This window comes from Pseudophryne corroboree, chromosome 3 (assembly GCF_028390025.1).
Source record: "Pseudophryne corroboree isolate aPseCor3 chromosome 3, aPseCor3.hap2, whole genome shotgun sequence".
NCBI lineage: Eukaryota > Metazoa > Chordata > Amphibia > Anura > Myobatrachidae > Pseudophryne > Pseudophryne corroboree.
The window spans coordinates 621,338,216-621,354,338 of NC_086446.1; the positions used below are offsets into that span (position 1 = coordinate 621,338,216).

General features: G+C 46.5%; 1 protein-coding gene across 1 annotated transcript; it reads left to right on the forward strand.

Annotated features, from left to right (window-relative positions):
* Nucleotides 1-1,404: 1,404 nt before the first annotated feature.
* Nucleotides 1,405-3,767, forward strand: LOC135056457 (uncharacterized). Its single transcript, XM_063961673.1, has 3 exons — nucleotides 1,405-2,402; nucleotides 2,482-2,599; nucleotides 2,854-3,767. Exons 1-3 carry the CDS (start codon nucleotides 1,627-1,629, stop codon nucleotides 3,286-3,288), a joined length of 1,329 nt encoding a protein of 442 aa, XP_063817743.1. The 5' UTR covers nucleotides 1,405-1,626; the 3' UTR covers nucleotides 3,289-3,767.
* Nucleotides 3,768-16,123: the final 12,356 nt, after the last annotated feature.

The window sequence follows — 16,123 nt, forward strand, 5'->3', positions numbered from 1 at the left end:
TTGCATAGCAAGGCTGCAATTGCTTGTGCAGCCCTGCTATGCAAAAAAAGTTTTGTGTAAAACAAGACCAGGGTATGAGTTACTTACCCTGTGTGATGAATCCAGCGTTGATGGTCCCGGAATTGACGTCAGACATCCGCCCTCCAAACGCCTGGACGCGCCTGCATTCACCACACCACTCCCAGAAAACGGTCAGTTGACGCCCCGGAATGGCTTCCTCCTGTCAATCTTCTTGCGGTCGCCGATGCGACCGCTTTCTTTGCTAGCGGCGTCGCTGCCCAGTGATGGGCAACGACGCACCTGCACAATGCGGCCACAGCGCATGCGCAGTTCCGACCCGATCGCACGGCTGCGATGAAGCGCAGTGTGCGATCGGGTCAGAATGACCCCCAATGTACACTAACTATAACATCCTCAACCTGTCACCATAAGAAACTATCACTCACCTCCCCCAGCTACAGTATACCTATCTCTCTCTTCTTCTGCTTCTACTAGCTGGTGACATATCCCCAAATCCAGGTCCCATCCATATACCACACTCACATTCAGCTGATTCACAATGGAATATAAAACCAACAAACCTTATCAACATCACATGTCTCCCATCAACCTCCAAGTCACTAAAATGTGCTTTATGGAATGCACGCTCTGTTTGCAACAATTTAACATCTGTTCATGACCTCTTCATTTAAAAAAAATCTCAATTTGCTAGCTATAACAGAAACATGGCTCACACAACCAGACACAGCCTCCCCTGCAGCACTGTCACATGGTGACCTCCACTTCACACACACCCAGGCCCGGCGACAGGGGGGGGGGGTCAAAGGGGACAGCTATTCTGGGCCCCATGGTTCAGAGGGGCCCCGAGGCAGAGAGCAACAAAAAACGGATGGTGGAGCGCCTGATAATACTTGTTACATTGTCCGCTCTGCCCGCCTACCCGTCAATTAACTAGAAGTAACTTTCCGCACTGTCCATTTTCCCCTCCTGGTTACTGTCACTTGGTCCGGTCCTGCGCTGCTGATGTATGATGCTGCGCCAGACCTCCCGCCAGGCACACCATCCAAGGTAAAACATCTACCCCCGGCGATCTTCTCTCTCCCGACGACCCGTTGTCCCGACGACCCGTTGTCCCCCAGCAAACAATGCGTGACGCCGCCGGCACTGTTCCCGCGCCAGCTATTCAGCATTTTTCTCTGCCCCCCTACTACAGAAAGAGATGACCTGGCTGGCTGCAAGCTCAGTGTAGCAAGCTGCAGAAGCACTGTCTGTCCACTCCATGCCCCACCCGGAGGCAGCTGCAACTGCACAGGATCAACTGGAAGAGACAGATGACTGGTACTGTACATGCACAATTATACCGCTTTCACATCGCTAACCCAGTAAAGAACCGGCTTTTGAACACGCTTCCGACCCGGGTCTGAACACGCTATACCCCTTTCACATCGCAGTTTGGAGCCGTGTTATTACCGGGTTATTCCCGGGTTGGTGCCTTTCACACTGAACCCGGTTCACCCTTTGAAAACATTTGTGATGTCATTATAAATGGACTTTTCTGTCTCCTATTGATGAGGTTTGAAAGGTATTACAAGGAGGGGCTGGGGAGTGCTCAGTAGTGCAGCAATCATGGCCGACACAGCACATGTCTCTATAGACTTTGTGATAGTCTCAGCTGTACTGCTCTTGGATTCAGCCTGTGAGAGGATATTTGAGCTTCTCACATTCTGTAGCTTGTTCAGCAGCTATGTTATGAGGAGGAGGAGGCTGCAGTATTTGAGAGACACCGCCATTCGTCGCCGGCAATACCTGCGCAGGAGGAGATCGTTTATATCTGCTTCTGTGACCACCATACTCAACCTTAACCTCACTACTCAACGAAAATTGTGGTCTAGAGAACGGCAGCATGGGCAAGTTTTTATGCAAAGTGTGCTGAACTTTCAGGATGTTCAGTGGAAGTGTCACTTCAGAATGTCACGTCACACATTCCACTATCTTTTGGATTTAATGTCCCCAGCACTCTCTAGACAGACCACAAACTTCAGGTCACCAATAGAGCCAAGCAGGAGGCTAGCTATAGCATTGTGGTGGTATGCCACTCCAGGTGAATATCGCACAATTGCTTGCCTGTTTGGTGTGGGGTTATCTACCGTTTGCACCATTGTACATGAGGTGACCAGAGCATTGGTGGACAACCTATACCACAGATTTATTTCTCTTCCGCATGGCCAGCGTTTGGATAAAACAATATTGGGATTTGTGGAGTCTGGATATCCGCAGTGTGCAGGTGCAATTGATGGTACCCACATCCCTATAATCGCACCTCATGATAATCCTGCCGACTACTACAACAGAAAGGGATGGCATTCCATTGTTTTGCAAGCTGTGGTGGATCATAAGTATTGGTAATGTTCTTATCATTGTGTTTTCTTAATGCTAATTGTTTATAATTAATTTACAACTTAATATATATTTTTATATTAGTTTCACAGACGTATTCATCGGTTGGCCGGGACGGTCACATGACGCTCGAGTGCTTGCAAACTCTGATCTGTACCGGGTAGCAGAGGACAAGCAAGGGGGCTACCTTTTTCCAAGAGAGGTGATTTTGTTTAATAATTTTAATACTTTTGAAAACATGCCCAAGAAAAGATGTGTTAAAATGACGCAATGTTCATGAATCAAGCAGGTAATAGATGAATGCAATTTAATTTACATTGGGACCAATTAGTTGGCGTTACCTTCAAACATGCTTCCTATGTGCCCACCAGCCTGCCCATCACGGAGGAGTCTGCTCATATTTGTATTCCAATTTCTTGGTGCTAACGTACATTTTTTTATCTATATTCCTACTAGAAATCAAAATTTGTGGATGGAGTGGAGATCCCGGTACACATAATTGGTGATGCCGCCTACCCGTTACGACGATGGCTCATGAAGGGGTTCACCCAACATGTCCAGCTGAGCTCCAATCAAATTACTTATACGCACACCCTGAGCTCAGCAAGAATGGTGGTCGAAAATGCCTTTGGACGATTAAAAGGACGTTGGCGCTGTCTTATGAAGCGCAATGATGTAGACATTAATATCATGCCTAACATTGTTGCAGCATGTTGTATTCTGCATAACCTATGTGAGTTTCAGAGGGAGGAATTCCTCCCAGAGTGGACAAAGCAGGCCTCTGCTGCGTACCCTGCACTTGATTGTGAGGCCTATCTGGGCGACCATTCTGGAAGTGCAGAACAGATGAGGTCTGCTATAATGGCCAACCTTCCCTCATTACTCCGTTAATTTTTTTCAGTTTGTATATTCAGTAAATTGTTGTTGCTACAAAAAATAAACCTGTTTAGTTGACGTTCTGCTACTGTGTCGATAACAAATGTACAACATCAATATCCAATTTGAAATGGATGTATCATGCATTTTGTTTGTAAGTAAAAATAGGACAAGTCCAAAGATTAACAAAAGATCAGAGACCTTAGAATTTTAATTTGTATAAAACTTTGGTAAATAAAGTAGTGAAATCTTTACAGTAATAAAAGTCCAACCAGTAATAGTGTAGGAAAAACACTCCTATGATTTTAAAACCAACTTTTTTAAAAGACAATAACCATTTAAGATAAATTACGATAAATAGGAGACTCTGTAGTTGTCTCCGTTTCAGAAGGTGATTGGGTGTGTTGAGGTTGTGTATGTCGAGGATGGGTATAGTGAGTTGGAGTTAGTGGAGGTGGGGTTTGTTGAGGTTGTGTATGTCGAGGATGGGTATAGTGAGTTCGAGTTAGTGGAGGTGGGGTTTGTTGGGGTTGGTTATGTCGAGGATGGGTATGGTGTGGCGTTGGTTGAGGTGGGGTATGATCATAGTAGGGGGGTGCAGGGTAATATTGGGTATACGGTTGAGGGTAGTTTGGTGGCACTGTGTGCAGCCCTTCAATGCATTGGAACATTCGGTCAAATATGGACATTTGAAATTCCTGCATTTCTCTCTGACGTTCTCTTGCATCCCTATTATAGGTTTCCTGCATAGAGATCAGCTGCGTCATAAATGTGTTGTTCATGTCTTGCTCTGCCTGCAAAAATCGCTCAAGACGTGCATCTTCTCGATCAGCCATGGCAGCATCCATCTGCTCTAATTTCTCCACCCGGACAGTGGTCATAATTCTTGCAGCTTGCTCCGTTTTGTTTGGGCGGCGCCTCCTTGGCGGAACAGTATATACTGCAGACACAAATCAAATAATATGTTATTGGAATTTGCAAAGAGCTTATATAAAATAGCAGTGTTCGCAAACGTGTTTGTGGCCTCCTTCCACCTACACACTGCATATACTCTGCAACATTTATCATTTTTAATTGTATGCATTTATTGTTAAGATTTAATGACGTTAATGTTTAGAGTTGTTAGTTTGTGTTTAGTTTACGTTAATTGTTAATGTTAGTTATTATGCTTTTAGGATTGTTGTACTTACTGTTTCCACGCAAAGGCTGCGTTTGTGCAATTGGGGCCATTTGACTTGGCCCAGCCTCTGTGTCTTCTGGCGCATCAGTGGTTTCAGTCCTGCTGGGCTCCTGTACAACTGGGTCAGGCATAGTGGTTGGCATCGGTTGCGCATTATCCAGTACGAGTAGTGGAGATGGTGGTGGTGGTGATCGGGTGTCTGGGTCCTGTGATCGGGTGTCTGGGTCCTGTACGCTGCAGGTGGAAGCAGCACAGGCCTGTCTTGTTTCTGCTGCTGCTATGCTGGAGGATAAGCTAACCGGTGTTGCAAGTGCTGTGTGGCCAAATATGGTGGCACACTGCTCATAATATTGCCACTCCATACGGGCAGCACCACTTCTGTTTCTGTTGTGGTCGTGGACCTTATGGAAATTCCTTTTAAGGGCCTTTAGTTTATTGATTACCTGCTGGGAGGTACGGTGGAATCCAGAGGCTGCAAGCATCTTCGTTATGTTTTTGTATGTGATTGCATCCTTAACAGTCCCTGTCATTTGGTGGGTGATTTCCGACTCCCCTCTTATCCGTAACAGCTCCCTAACCTCATCCTCACTCCAGTTTGCCATATTCTCCAAGCACTGTAGCAATGCAGCACTGTGAATGTAGTATAAATAAAAACACTGTTAAAGCGTGCTGCCTGTTTATTTCCGGGTTCAGACAGGTGACATCATGCAGGGAGACAACCTATCACCTCCTTTTTAAGATTACCGGGTTGAATATAGCGGGTCTGAGGCTTTCACACTGCCAAATGAACCGGTTCTGAACCGTGTAGGATCCTTCTTTTTACACGGGTTGAAATACCGGGTTGTTTGACACGGTAAATTCATAATGGCGCTTTCACACTGCGCCTCAAACCGGGTTGACACGGCTCAAACTCGGCAATATACCGGGTTATTTTTGCGATGTGAAAGGGGTATTACTTTATTTAATTGACATGTATATATACAGAGGCGGAACTACCGCCAGTGCAAGCAGTGCGTTGCACTGGGGCCCACCTCTGTCCAGGGGCCCAAAGCATGTAATGAGTCAAACTGACTCATTACATGCCGCTGTGCGCTGCGGGCAACCACTGCCTGCAGCGCACAGCCGCCCAGAGAGGAGAGGAGAGGAGTAGCGGTACGGGGGAAGGAGGAGGAGGGAGGTGGAGGAGGGAGCCACAGCAGCACTTTGTTACTGGTTGAGGCGCTGCTGCTGCTGCCCCTCTGCTTCACTATAGGCTGTCTTCCGAGAACAGCCTATAGTGAAGCAGAGGGGCAGCAGCGCCTCCACCAATAACACAGCGCTGCTGCGGCTCCCTCCTCCACCTCCCTCCTCCTCCTTCTCTCCTGCCCGGGAATCGTGAGTGACCAGAAGCTGCACCGAGGAGCCTGAGCCAGCGGAGAGGGTAAGTATAATTCTTCTTTCTTTCTTTCTTTCTTTCTTTCTTTCTTTCTTTCTTTCTTTCTTTCTTTCTTTCTGTCTTTCTTTCTTTCTTTCGGTCTTTCTTTCTGTCTTTCTTTCTGTCTTTCTTGGGACTGTCTGCCGCAATGTGTAAAAATGGGGAATCTGCCTGCCGCAATGTGTAAAAATGGGGAATCTGCCTGCCGCAATGTGTAAAAATGGGGAATCTGCTTGCCGCAATGTGTAAAAATGGGGAATCTGCCTGCCGCAATGTGTAAAAAGGGGGAATCTGCCTGCCGCAATGTGTAAAAAGGGGGAATCTGCCTGCCGCAATGTGTAAAAATGGGTAATCTGCCTGCCGCAATGTGTAAAAAGGGGGAATCTGCCTGCCGCAATGTGTAAAAAGGGGGAATCTGCCTGACGCAATGTGTAAAAATGGGGAATCTGCCTGACGCAATGTGTAAAAAGGGGGAATCTGCCTGCCGCAATGTGTAAAAAGGGGGAATCTGCCTGCCGCAATGTGTAAAAAGGGGGAATCTGCCTGCCGTAATGTGTATAAAGGGGGACACTGTCTGCCGTAATGTGTAACAAGGGCACGCTGTCTGCCGTTATGTGTAAAAAGTGTACGCTGTCTGCCACTATGTTTAACAAGGGCACGCTATCTGCCGTTATGTGTAAAAAGTGTACGCTGTCTGCCGCTATGTGTAACAAGGGCACGCTGTCTGCCGCTATGTGTAACAAGGGCACGCTGTCTGCCGCTATGTGTAACAAGGGCACGCTGTCTGCCGCTATGTGTAACAAGGGCACGCTGTCTGCCGTTATGTGTAAAAAGGGGACGCTGTCTGCCGTTATGTGTAAAAAGTGCACGCTGTCTGCCGTAATGTGTAAAAAGGGGGACGTTGTCTGCCGTAATGTGTAAAAAGAGGAATCTGTCCGCCGTAAGGTGTAAAAGGGTCTCTACCTGGTGTAGTGGTGCTACTGTGCGGCGTAATTTGAATAATGGAGACTACTGTGCACCGTGTTATGAATTGGTATTATTTTGTGGCCACACCCCTTCCCCACGAAGCCACGCCACTATGTATTTTTGCGCGCGCCTACGGCACGCACTGCCCCTGTTTTGCCTGCAGAGGTGGGGCTCCGATGCCGTTTCTTGCACACAGTGCTAAAATGTCTAGTTACGGCACTGTTGCTAGGTATCCATTTCTCTGGACCTGAGCAGGTCCCCCTCACCAGATCCTCTCCAGGGGTGAGGGGGTGGACTTGGATGGGATGGGGGGGGGGCAAAGCATTTTGTTGCACCTGGGCCCACCGCTCGCTAGTTCCGCCACTGTATATATATGTATACAACATCTTTCCTGGGTAAAAGTTCAAAGCCGGGGGGGGGGGAGGGTGTGGTTACGATACAGGGGGGCCCCAGAGACAGAAGTGTACCAGGCCTCGAGATTTCTGTTGCCGGCTCTGCACACCCCCCCCACGCTTGGTAACCATAATGTAGGTGCGGTTGTAATTTTACTGTTCAAATCTTACACACATACAGTTTTACCACCTGCTCCTTCACTCGCATTTACATCATTTGAAGTACATTCAATTAGAAATTTCACCCCTTTCTCTCTGCATGTTGCAGCTATCTACCGCCCACCTGGGCAACCCACAAAGTTTCTGGAAGATTTTTCTGCTTGGCTCCCTCACTTTTTATCCATCATTATGGGTGATTTCAATATCTTTATTGACAGTCCACAATCTTCTCATGCCACCAAACTACTCTCTCTAACCTCCTCTCTTAGCCTCTCCTAATGGACTGACTCCCCTACTCATCAGGACGGCCACTGCCTTGATCTTGTATTCACCAGACTATGCTCTGTTTCTGAACTCACAAGCACTTTTCCCTCTCTCAGATCACAACCTCATCACATGCATGCTCTCCATTACTTCAAACTCAATGTCCCTGAAGTCTACCAAGCCTCCTCTAACCCGCAGAAATATTAACGCTATTCATTTTCAACAACTATCTACCTCTGTGCAACCATTGCTCTTACCAATTTCTACATTCACCTCTCCTGAGACTGCTGTATCACACCTTAACCAAACTCTAGAAACAGCACTTGATGTAGTGGCTCCGGCTACCCATCACACTCCATGTAGACTTAGATGTTAACCGTGGCACTCTAAATACATAAGACACCTACAAAAACTCTCACGTAAAGTAGACACCAGTGGCGTAAATCTCATAGTTCAAGTGACTCTCACATATAAGACTGTGTACCACTCTTATCGTAATGCTCTGGACACTGCCATACAAACATATTTCCAATCTCTCATCTCTGCTCAAGCCTCTAACCCCAAACAACTTTTTAATACATTTAAATCACTTCTTGTCCCTCTCTCACCCAACCCACCAGCCACTATCAATGCGCAAGATCCTGCATCCTATTTCAAGGACAAGATTGATAAGATTCAAAATGAAATGGTATGCTCTTCCACAGCCAGTGACCTGCTCAATTCCCTTCCTGAACCCTCTAACACCTTCTCTTCATTTGATCGAACAAATTAAGATGAAGTATCAACACTCTTCTCATCTGCCCACTCTACTAACACAAATTAGTAAAACTCTATCTGCTGTGCTCATCCCAACCTTAACTAAAATCTGTAATCTCTCTCTGTCTACTGGTATCTTTCCTTCTCTGTACAAGCATGCAGGGATTACTCCCATTCTGAAAAAACTAAATTCGGACACAAACACTCTCTCAAACTACCGTCCCATATCTCAGCTCCCATACCCCTCCAAGCTACTTGAGAGACTTGCCTACACTCGCCTCACATACTTTCTTAACTCACACAGATTACTGGACCCACTTCAGTCAGGATTTCATGCCCAACACTCCACAGATACAGTACTGACTAAGGTAGTGAATGATCTGGTCACTGCTAAATCTAAAGGCCATCACTCACTACTTATTCTCCTTGATCTCTCTGCTGCCTTTGACACTGTTGACCACTCTCTCCTCATACAAACACTACAATCCCTAGGTCTTCAGGACACAGTCTTTTCTCGGTTCTCATACTACTTATCTAATCGCTCCTTCAGTGTTCGTTTCTCTGATTCCACCTCCTCTTCGCTACCTCTCTGCTTTTCTCTACCTATACCACATCTCTTGGCAAACTAATGAGCTCTTTCGGATTTCAGTATCATCTGTATGCAGAAGATACTCAAATCTACTTATCCTCCCCAGATTTGCCACCATCTGTATTGGGCCGTGTCACTGAATGCCTTTCTGCCATTTCATCTTGGATGACATCTCGCCAACTCAAACTTTAAATTTCCAGAATTAATTATATTTCCACCGGCCAATACCAGTTACCAACCTGATACCTCTATCACTGTTGATAACTTAGCAATCATGCTAACCCCACAAGCAGAGCCGGAACTAGGTGTGGGCGGATGGGGAATTGCACACAGCACAGTGTCTCTGTGGGCGCACCATCCGCATCCACACTTTGGCCGCCTAAGCTGCAGTGCTGCCCGCTGTAGTGTAGGGTACATTAGTAGCGCTGCGTCCGGCTCCTACCCTGCCCGAGGCAGCGCTGCTAATATACAGTACCTTACAAACATAGCAGGCAGCGCTGGACAGTCTGTGTCTGTGCAGGGGCGGAAGTCCCAGAGGCCATGCAGTCAGTTGCCGCCGGGCTTCAGCCGAGAAGAGGCACCTTCTCCATTGCCTCCGGGTTCGGGAGTTCAATCACAGTGCGCCAGCCAGTTACATTCACTGGCCACCCCCTGACAACCCCGCTGTACACTGTGTACAGCTTCCGCCCTAACACTAGTCTGGCCGCACAGCTCCCGAGTCCCGCATTCCTGACAACATGGCTGGCCGGCTCTCGCCCCCACACTACTCTGGCTGCCCTGTTCGCACCTCAACATCCCCGCGTTCCGCTTGACTTGACAATTTTCTCACCAGCAGGTCTTTCAACCCCAGCAGACTTGTGTCTGCCGGAAAGAGAGATCCAAGGTAGGTTTTAAATCTAGGATCGAGCACGGTGGCCAAAATGTAGTGCTCTGATTTCAACAGATTGACCACCCGTGAATCCTTGTTAAGCGAATTAAGGGCTCCATCCACAAGTCCCACATGCCTAGCGGAATCGCTCCGTGTTAGCTCCTCCTTCAATGTCTCCAGCTTCTTCTGCAAAAGCCTGATGAGGGGAATGACCTGACTCAGGCTGGCAGTGTCTGAACTGACTTCACGTGTGGCAAGTTCAAAGGGCATCAGAACCTTGCACAACGTTGAAATCATTCTCCACTGCGCTTGAGACAGGTGCATTCCACCTCCTATATCGTGCTCAATTGTATAGGCTTGAATGGCCTTTTGCTGCTCCTCCAACCTCTGAAGCATATAGAGGGTTGAATTCCACCTCGTTACCACTTCTTGCTTCAGATGATGGCAGGGCAGGTTCAGTAGTTTTTGGTGGTGCTCCAGTCTTCTGTACGTGGTGCCTGTACGCCGAAAGTGTCCCGCAATTCTTCTGGCCACCGACAGCATCTCTTGCACGCCCCTGTCGTTTTTTAAAAAATTCTGCACCACCAAATTCAAGGTATGTGCAAAACATGGGACGTGCTGGAATTTGCCCATATTTAATGCACACACAATATTGCTGGCGTTGTCCGATGCCACAAATCCACAGGAGAGTCCAATTGGGGTAAGCCATTCTGCGATGATCTTCCTCAGTTGCCGTAAGAGGTTTTTAGCTGTGTGCGTATTCTGGAAAGCGGTGATACAAAGCGTAGCCTGCCTAGGAAAGAGTTGGCGTTTGCGAGATGCTGCTACTGGTGCCGCCGCTGCTGTTCTTGCGGCGGGAGTCCATACATCTACCCAGTGGGCTGTCACAGTCATATAGTCCTGACCCTGCCCTGCTCCACTTGTCCACATGTCCGTGGTTAAGTGGACATTGGGTACAACTGCATTTTTTAGGACACTGGTGAGTCTTTTTCTGACGTCCGTGTACATTCTCGGTATCGCCTGCCTACAGAAGTGGAACCTAGATGGTATTTGGTAACGGGGGCACACTGCCTCAATAAATTGTCTAGTTCCCTGTGAACTAACGGCGGATACCGGACGCACGTCTAACACCAACATAGTTGTCAAGGCCTCAGTTATCCGCTTTGCAGCAGGATGACTGCTGTGATATTTCATCTTCCTCGCAAAGGACTGTTGGACAGTCAATTGCTTACTGGAAGTAGTACAAGTGGGCTTACGACTTCCCCTCTGGGATGACCATCGACTCCCAGCAGCAACAACAGCAGCGCCAGCAGCAGTAGGCGTTACACGCAAGGATGCATCGGAGGAATCCCAGGCAGGAGAGGACTCGTCAGAATTGCCAGTGACATGGCCTGCAGGACTATTGGCATTCCTGGGGAAGGAGGAAATTGACACTGAGGGAGTTGGTGGGGTGGTTTGCGTGAGCTTGGTTACAAGAGGAAGGGATTTACTGGTCAGTAGACTGCTTCGGCTGTCGCCCAAAGTTTTTGAACTTGTCACTGACTTATTATGAATGCGCTGCAGGTGACGTATAAGGGAGGATGTTCCGAGGTGGTTAACGTCCTTACCCCTACTTATTACAGCTTGACAAAGGGAACACACGGCTTGACAAATGTTGTCCGCATTTCTGGTGAAATACTTCCACACCGAAGAGCTGATTTTTTTGGTATTTTCACCAGGCATGTCAACGGCCATATTCCTCCCACGGACAACAGGTGTCTCCCCGGGTGCCTGACTTAAACAAACCACCTCACCATCAGAATCCTCCTGGTCAATTTCCTCCCCAGCGCCAGCAACACCCATATCCTCCTCATCCTGGTGTACTTCAACACTGACATCTTCAATCTGACTATCAGGAACTGGACTGCGGGTGCTCCTTCCAGCACTTGCAGGGGGCGTGCAAATGGTGGAAGGCGCATGCTCTTCACGTCCAGTGTTGGGAAGGTCAGGCATCGCAACCGACACAATTGGACTCTCCTTGTGGATTTGGGATTTCGAAGAACGCACAGTTCTTTGCGGTGCTTTTGCCAGCTTGAGTCTTTTCAGTTTTCTAGCGAGAGGCTGAGTGCTTCCATCCTCATGTGAAGCTGAACCACTAGCCATGAACATAGGCCAGGGCCTCAGCCGTTCCTTGCCACTCCGTGTGGTAAATGGCATATTGGCAAGTTTACGCTTCTCCTCCGACAATTTTATTTTAGGTTTTGGAGTCCTTTTTTTACTGATATTTGGTGTTTTGGATTTGACATGCTCTGTACTATGACATTGGGCATCGGCCTTGGCAGACGACGTTGCTGGCATTTCATCGTCTCGGCCATGACTAGTGGCAGCAGCTTCAGCACGAGGTGGAAGTGGATCTTGATCTTTCCCTAATTTTGGAACCTCAACATTTTTGTTCTCCATATTTTAATAGGCACAACTAAAAGGCACCTCAGGTAAACAATGGAGATGGATGGATACTAGTATACAATTATGGATGGACTGCCGAGTGCCGACACAGAGGTAGCTACAGCCGTGGACTATTGTACTGTACTGTGTCTGCTGCTAATATAGACTGGATGATAATGAGATGTAGTATGTATGTATAAAGAAGAAAGAAAAAAAAACCACGGGTAGGTGGTATACAATTATGGATGGACTGCCGAGTGCCGACACAGAGGTAGCTACAGCCGTGGACTACCGTACTGTGTCTGCTGCTAATATAGACTGGTTGATAATGAGATGTAGTATGTATAAAGAAGAAAGAAAAAAAAACCACGGGTAGGTGGTATACAATTATGGACGGACTGCCGAGTGCCGACACAGAGGTAGCTACAGCCGCGGACTACCGTACTGTACTGTGTCTGCTGCTAATATAGACTGGTTGATAAAGAGATGTAGTATGTATGTATAAAGAAGAAAGAAAAAAAAAACCACGGGTAGGTGGTATACAATTATGGATGGACTGCCGAGTGCCGACACAGAGGTAGCTACAGCCGTGGACTACTGTACTGTGTCTGCTGCTAATATAGACTGGTTGATAAAGAGATGTAGTATGTATGTATAAAGAAGAAAGAAAAAAAAACCACGGGTAGGTGGTATACAATTATGGATGGACTGCCGAGTGCCGACACAGAGGTAGCTACAGCCGTGGACTACTGTACTGTGTCTGCTGCTAATATAGACTGGTTGATAAAGAGATGTAGTATGTATGTATAAAGAAGAAAGAAAAAAAAACCACGGGTAGGTGGTATACAATTATGGACGGACTGCCGAGTGCCGACACAGAGGTAGCTACAGCCGTGGACTACCGTACTGTACTGTGTCTGCTGCTAATATAGACTGGTTGATAAAGAGATGTAGTATGTATGTATAAAGAAGAAAGAAAAAAAAAACACGGGTAGGTGGTATACAATTATGGATGGACTGCCGAGTGCCGACACAGAGGTAGCTACAGCCATGGACTACTGTACTGTGTCTGCTGCTAATATAGACTGGTTGATAAAGAGATGTAGTATGTATGTATAAAGAAGAAAGAAAAAAAAACCACGGGTAGGTGGTATACAATTATGGACGGACTGCCGAGTGCCGACACAGAGGTAGCTACAGCCGTGGACTACCGTACTGTACTGTGTCTGCTGCTAATATAGACTGGTTGATAAAGAGATGTAGTATGTATGTATAAAGAAGAAAGAAAAAAAAACCACGGGTAGGTGGTATACAATTATGGATGGACTGCCGAGTGCCGACACAGAGGTAGCTACAGCTGTGGACTACTGTACTGTGTCTGCTGCTAATATAGACTGGTTGATAAAGAGATGTAGTATGTATGTATAAAGAAGAAAGAAAAAAAAAACCACGGGTAGGTGGTATACAATTATGGATGGACTGCCGAGTGCCGACACAGAGGTAGCTACAGCCGTGAACTACCGTACTGTGTCTGCTGCGACTGGATGATAAATAATGATATAAAAAATATATATATATCACTACTGCAGCCGGACAGGTATATATTATATAATGACGGACCTGCTGGACACTGTCTGTCAGCAGAATGAGTTTTTTATAGAATTAAAAAAAAAACACCACACAAGTCACACGACGAGTGTTTAACTTTTTCAGGCAATCACAATATAGTATACTACTAACTATACTGGTGGTCAGTGTGGTCAGGTCACTGGTCAGTCACACTGGCAGTGGCACTCCGGCAGCAAAAGTGTGCACTGTTTAATTTTAATAATATGTACTCCTGGCTCCTGCTATAACCTATAACTGGCACTGCTCCCCAGTCTCCCCCACAATTATAAGCTGTGTGAGCACAGTCAGATATATACATAGATGATGCAGCACACTGGGCTGAGCAGTGCACACAGATATGGTATGTGACTGAGTCACTGTGTATCGTTTTTTTCAGGCAGAGAACGGATTATATTAAATAAAACTGCACTGTCTGGTGGTCACTGTGGTCAGTCACTACTAAACTCTGCACTCTCTACAGTACTCCTAAGCTCCAGTAAATCAAGTGTCTCTGTCTCAAATCAATCTCACTCTCTCTCTTCTAATCTAAATGGAGAGGACGCCAGCCACGTCCTCTCCCTATCAATCTCAATGCACGTGTGAAAATGGCGGCGACGCGCGGCTCCTTATATAGAATCCGAGTCTCGCGAGAATCCGACAGCGTCATGATGACGTTCGGGCGCGCTCGGGTTAACCGAGCAAGGCGGGAAGATCCGAGTCGCTCGGACCCGTGAAAAAAAACATGAAGTTCGGGCGGGTTCGGATTCCGAGGAACCGAACCCGCTCATCTCTACACATAACCTCACATATTATGTCTTTCTTTACTCTCACACCCTCCTGACCCTTTGCCAAAATTGCTGGGTGATCATATCATACAACACATTAAGAACCTAGTAATCTGGTGGACCATTATGCAATAGGTAGCATCTATCCTTATGTATCAATGCCTATTTCCCTATAGATTGTAAGCTTGCGAGCAGGGCCTTCCTACCCCTATGTCCGTCTGTTCTTACCCAGTTTTGTTCTATTACTGTTGTTCTAATTGTAAAGCACAACGGAATATGCTGTGCTATATATATTTGTTGGAAAATGAGCAGTATAAACGTTAAAAATAATGTATTAAAGTTTAGTCCATTAACTGGTGGCACTTCCACCACATTTCCTGTATCCTGAGGAGTGTATCGCACATGTGTGGCCGCCCCACTTCCAGTTAGGGGGACGACGTGGCTACTGTAATGAAGAATTTTGCCACACATTTCCGGCTGTGAGTTTTCGGCCGCACGGCTGAGTCCAGCTGCCCCGCTTCCGGTTGTGGCCCGCTGCGGCGCCGGCGTCACATGATAGAGGAGCTTTTTAATGATGCCATCGTAGGTTTTATGTAGCGGTGGCCATGTTTTAGGAGACACAGATTTGCAGACATCATATAGGTCTTCCATAAGTGCAGGAGTACAGTATGTCAGATAGAGAAGAGAGAGAATATTTTTATTAAAGGTCCCTAGTACTTAGTACAGCGTTTTGTTGGTAACAGTTATGTAAAGTATCTTATACAGTAGGTTATAATGATAATAAATTAGAGATTTAGTTACCCCTCTATGTATTACATGATATATGTATAAATGATACAAAATAATAAATAATAAATAAGACAAAATAATATATAAAGATTACGTCTGGTAAGGAAATAGTGTGTATTATTTATTTTGTACTTTTTAAGGTGACAGAGACGAAGTGGAAAATTTAGTTGAAGCTACATTTAGAAAAGATGTGAACATGTACCATACAGTGAGGTACACGTGACACTATTAGAAGTGGGTGATCATAGCAATAAATTATAGAATAAATACTTGTGTTTAAAGGATAGTAGGAGAAGGAGAACTCCTGGTGAGAAAACAAAGTGCACTACGAGTCCTAAAGTATAATATATATATTATGGACCCGGCTGCACCGAGTGGCGTGGAGCAGGTGAGCAAGTTTTGTAATTTGTGCACATGTTGGATAGGGTATAAATGTATGTTTTATTGTATGTCAGTTTGTGTACGATTGTCCCTGACGACGGGCGAGAGCCCGAAACGTAACGTAGGATTAAAGGACGCTATTGAAATTCAAAGCCTGAAGAGTGCCGCCCCTTCACTTGCATGCTATTACAGGGTTACCGACCCGGGGAGGGCACCAGAGCAAGTTTAAGACGAGACCTTTAATAACTGAGTGCCGGATCAAACTGAATTTTTAT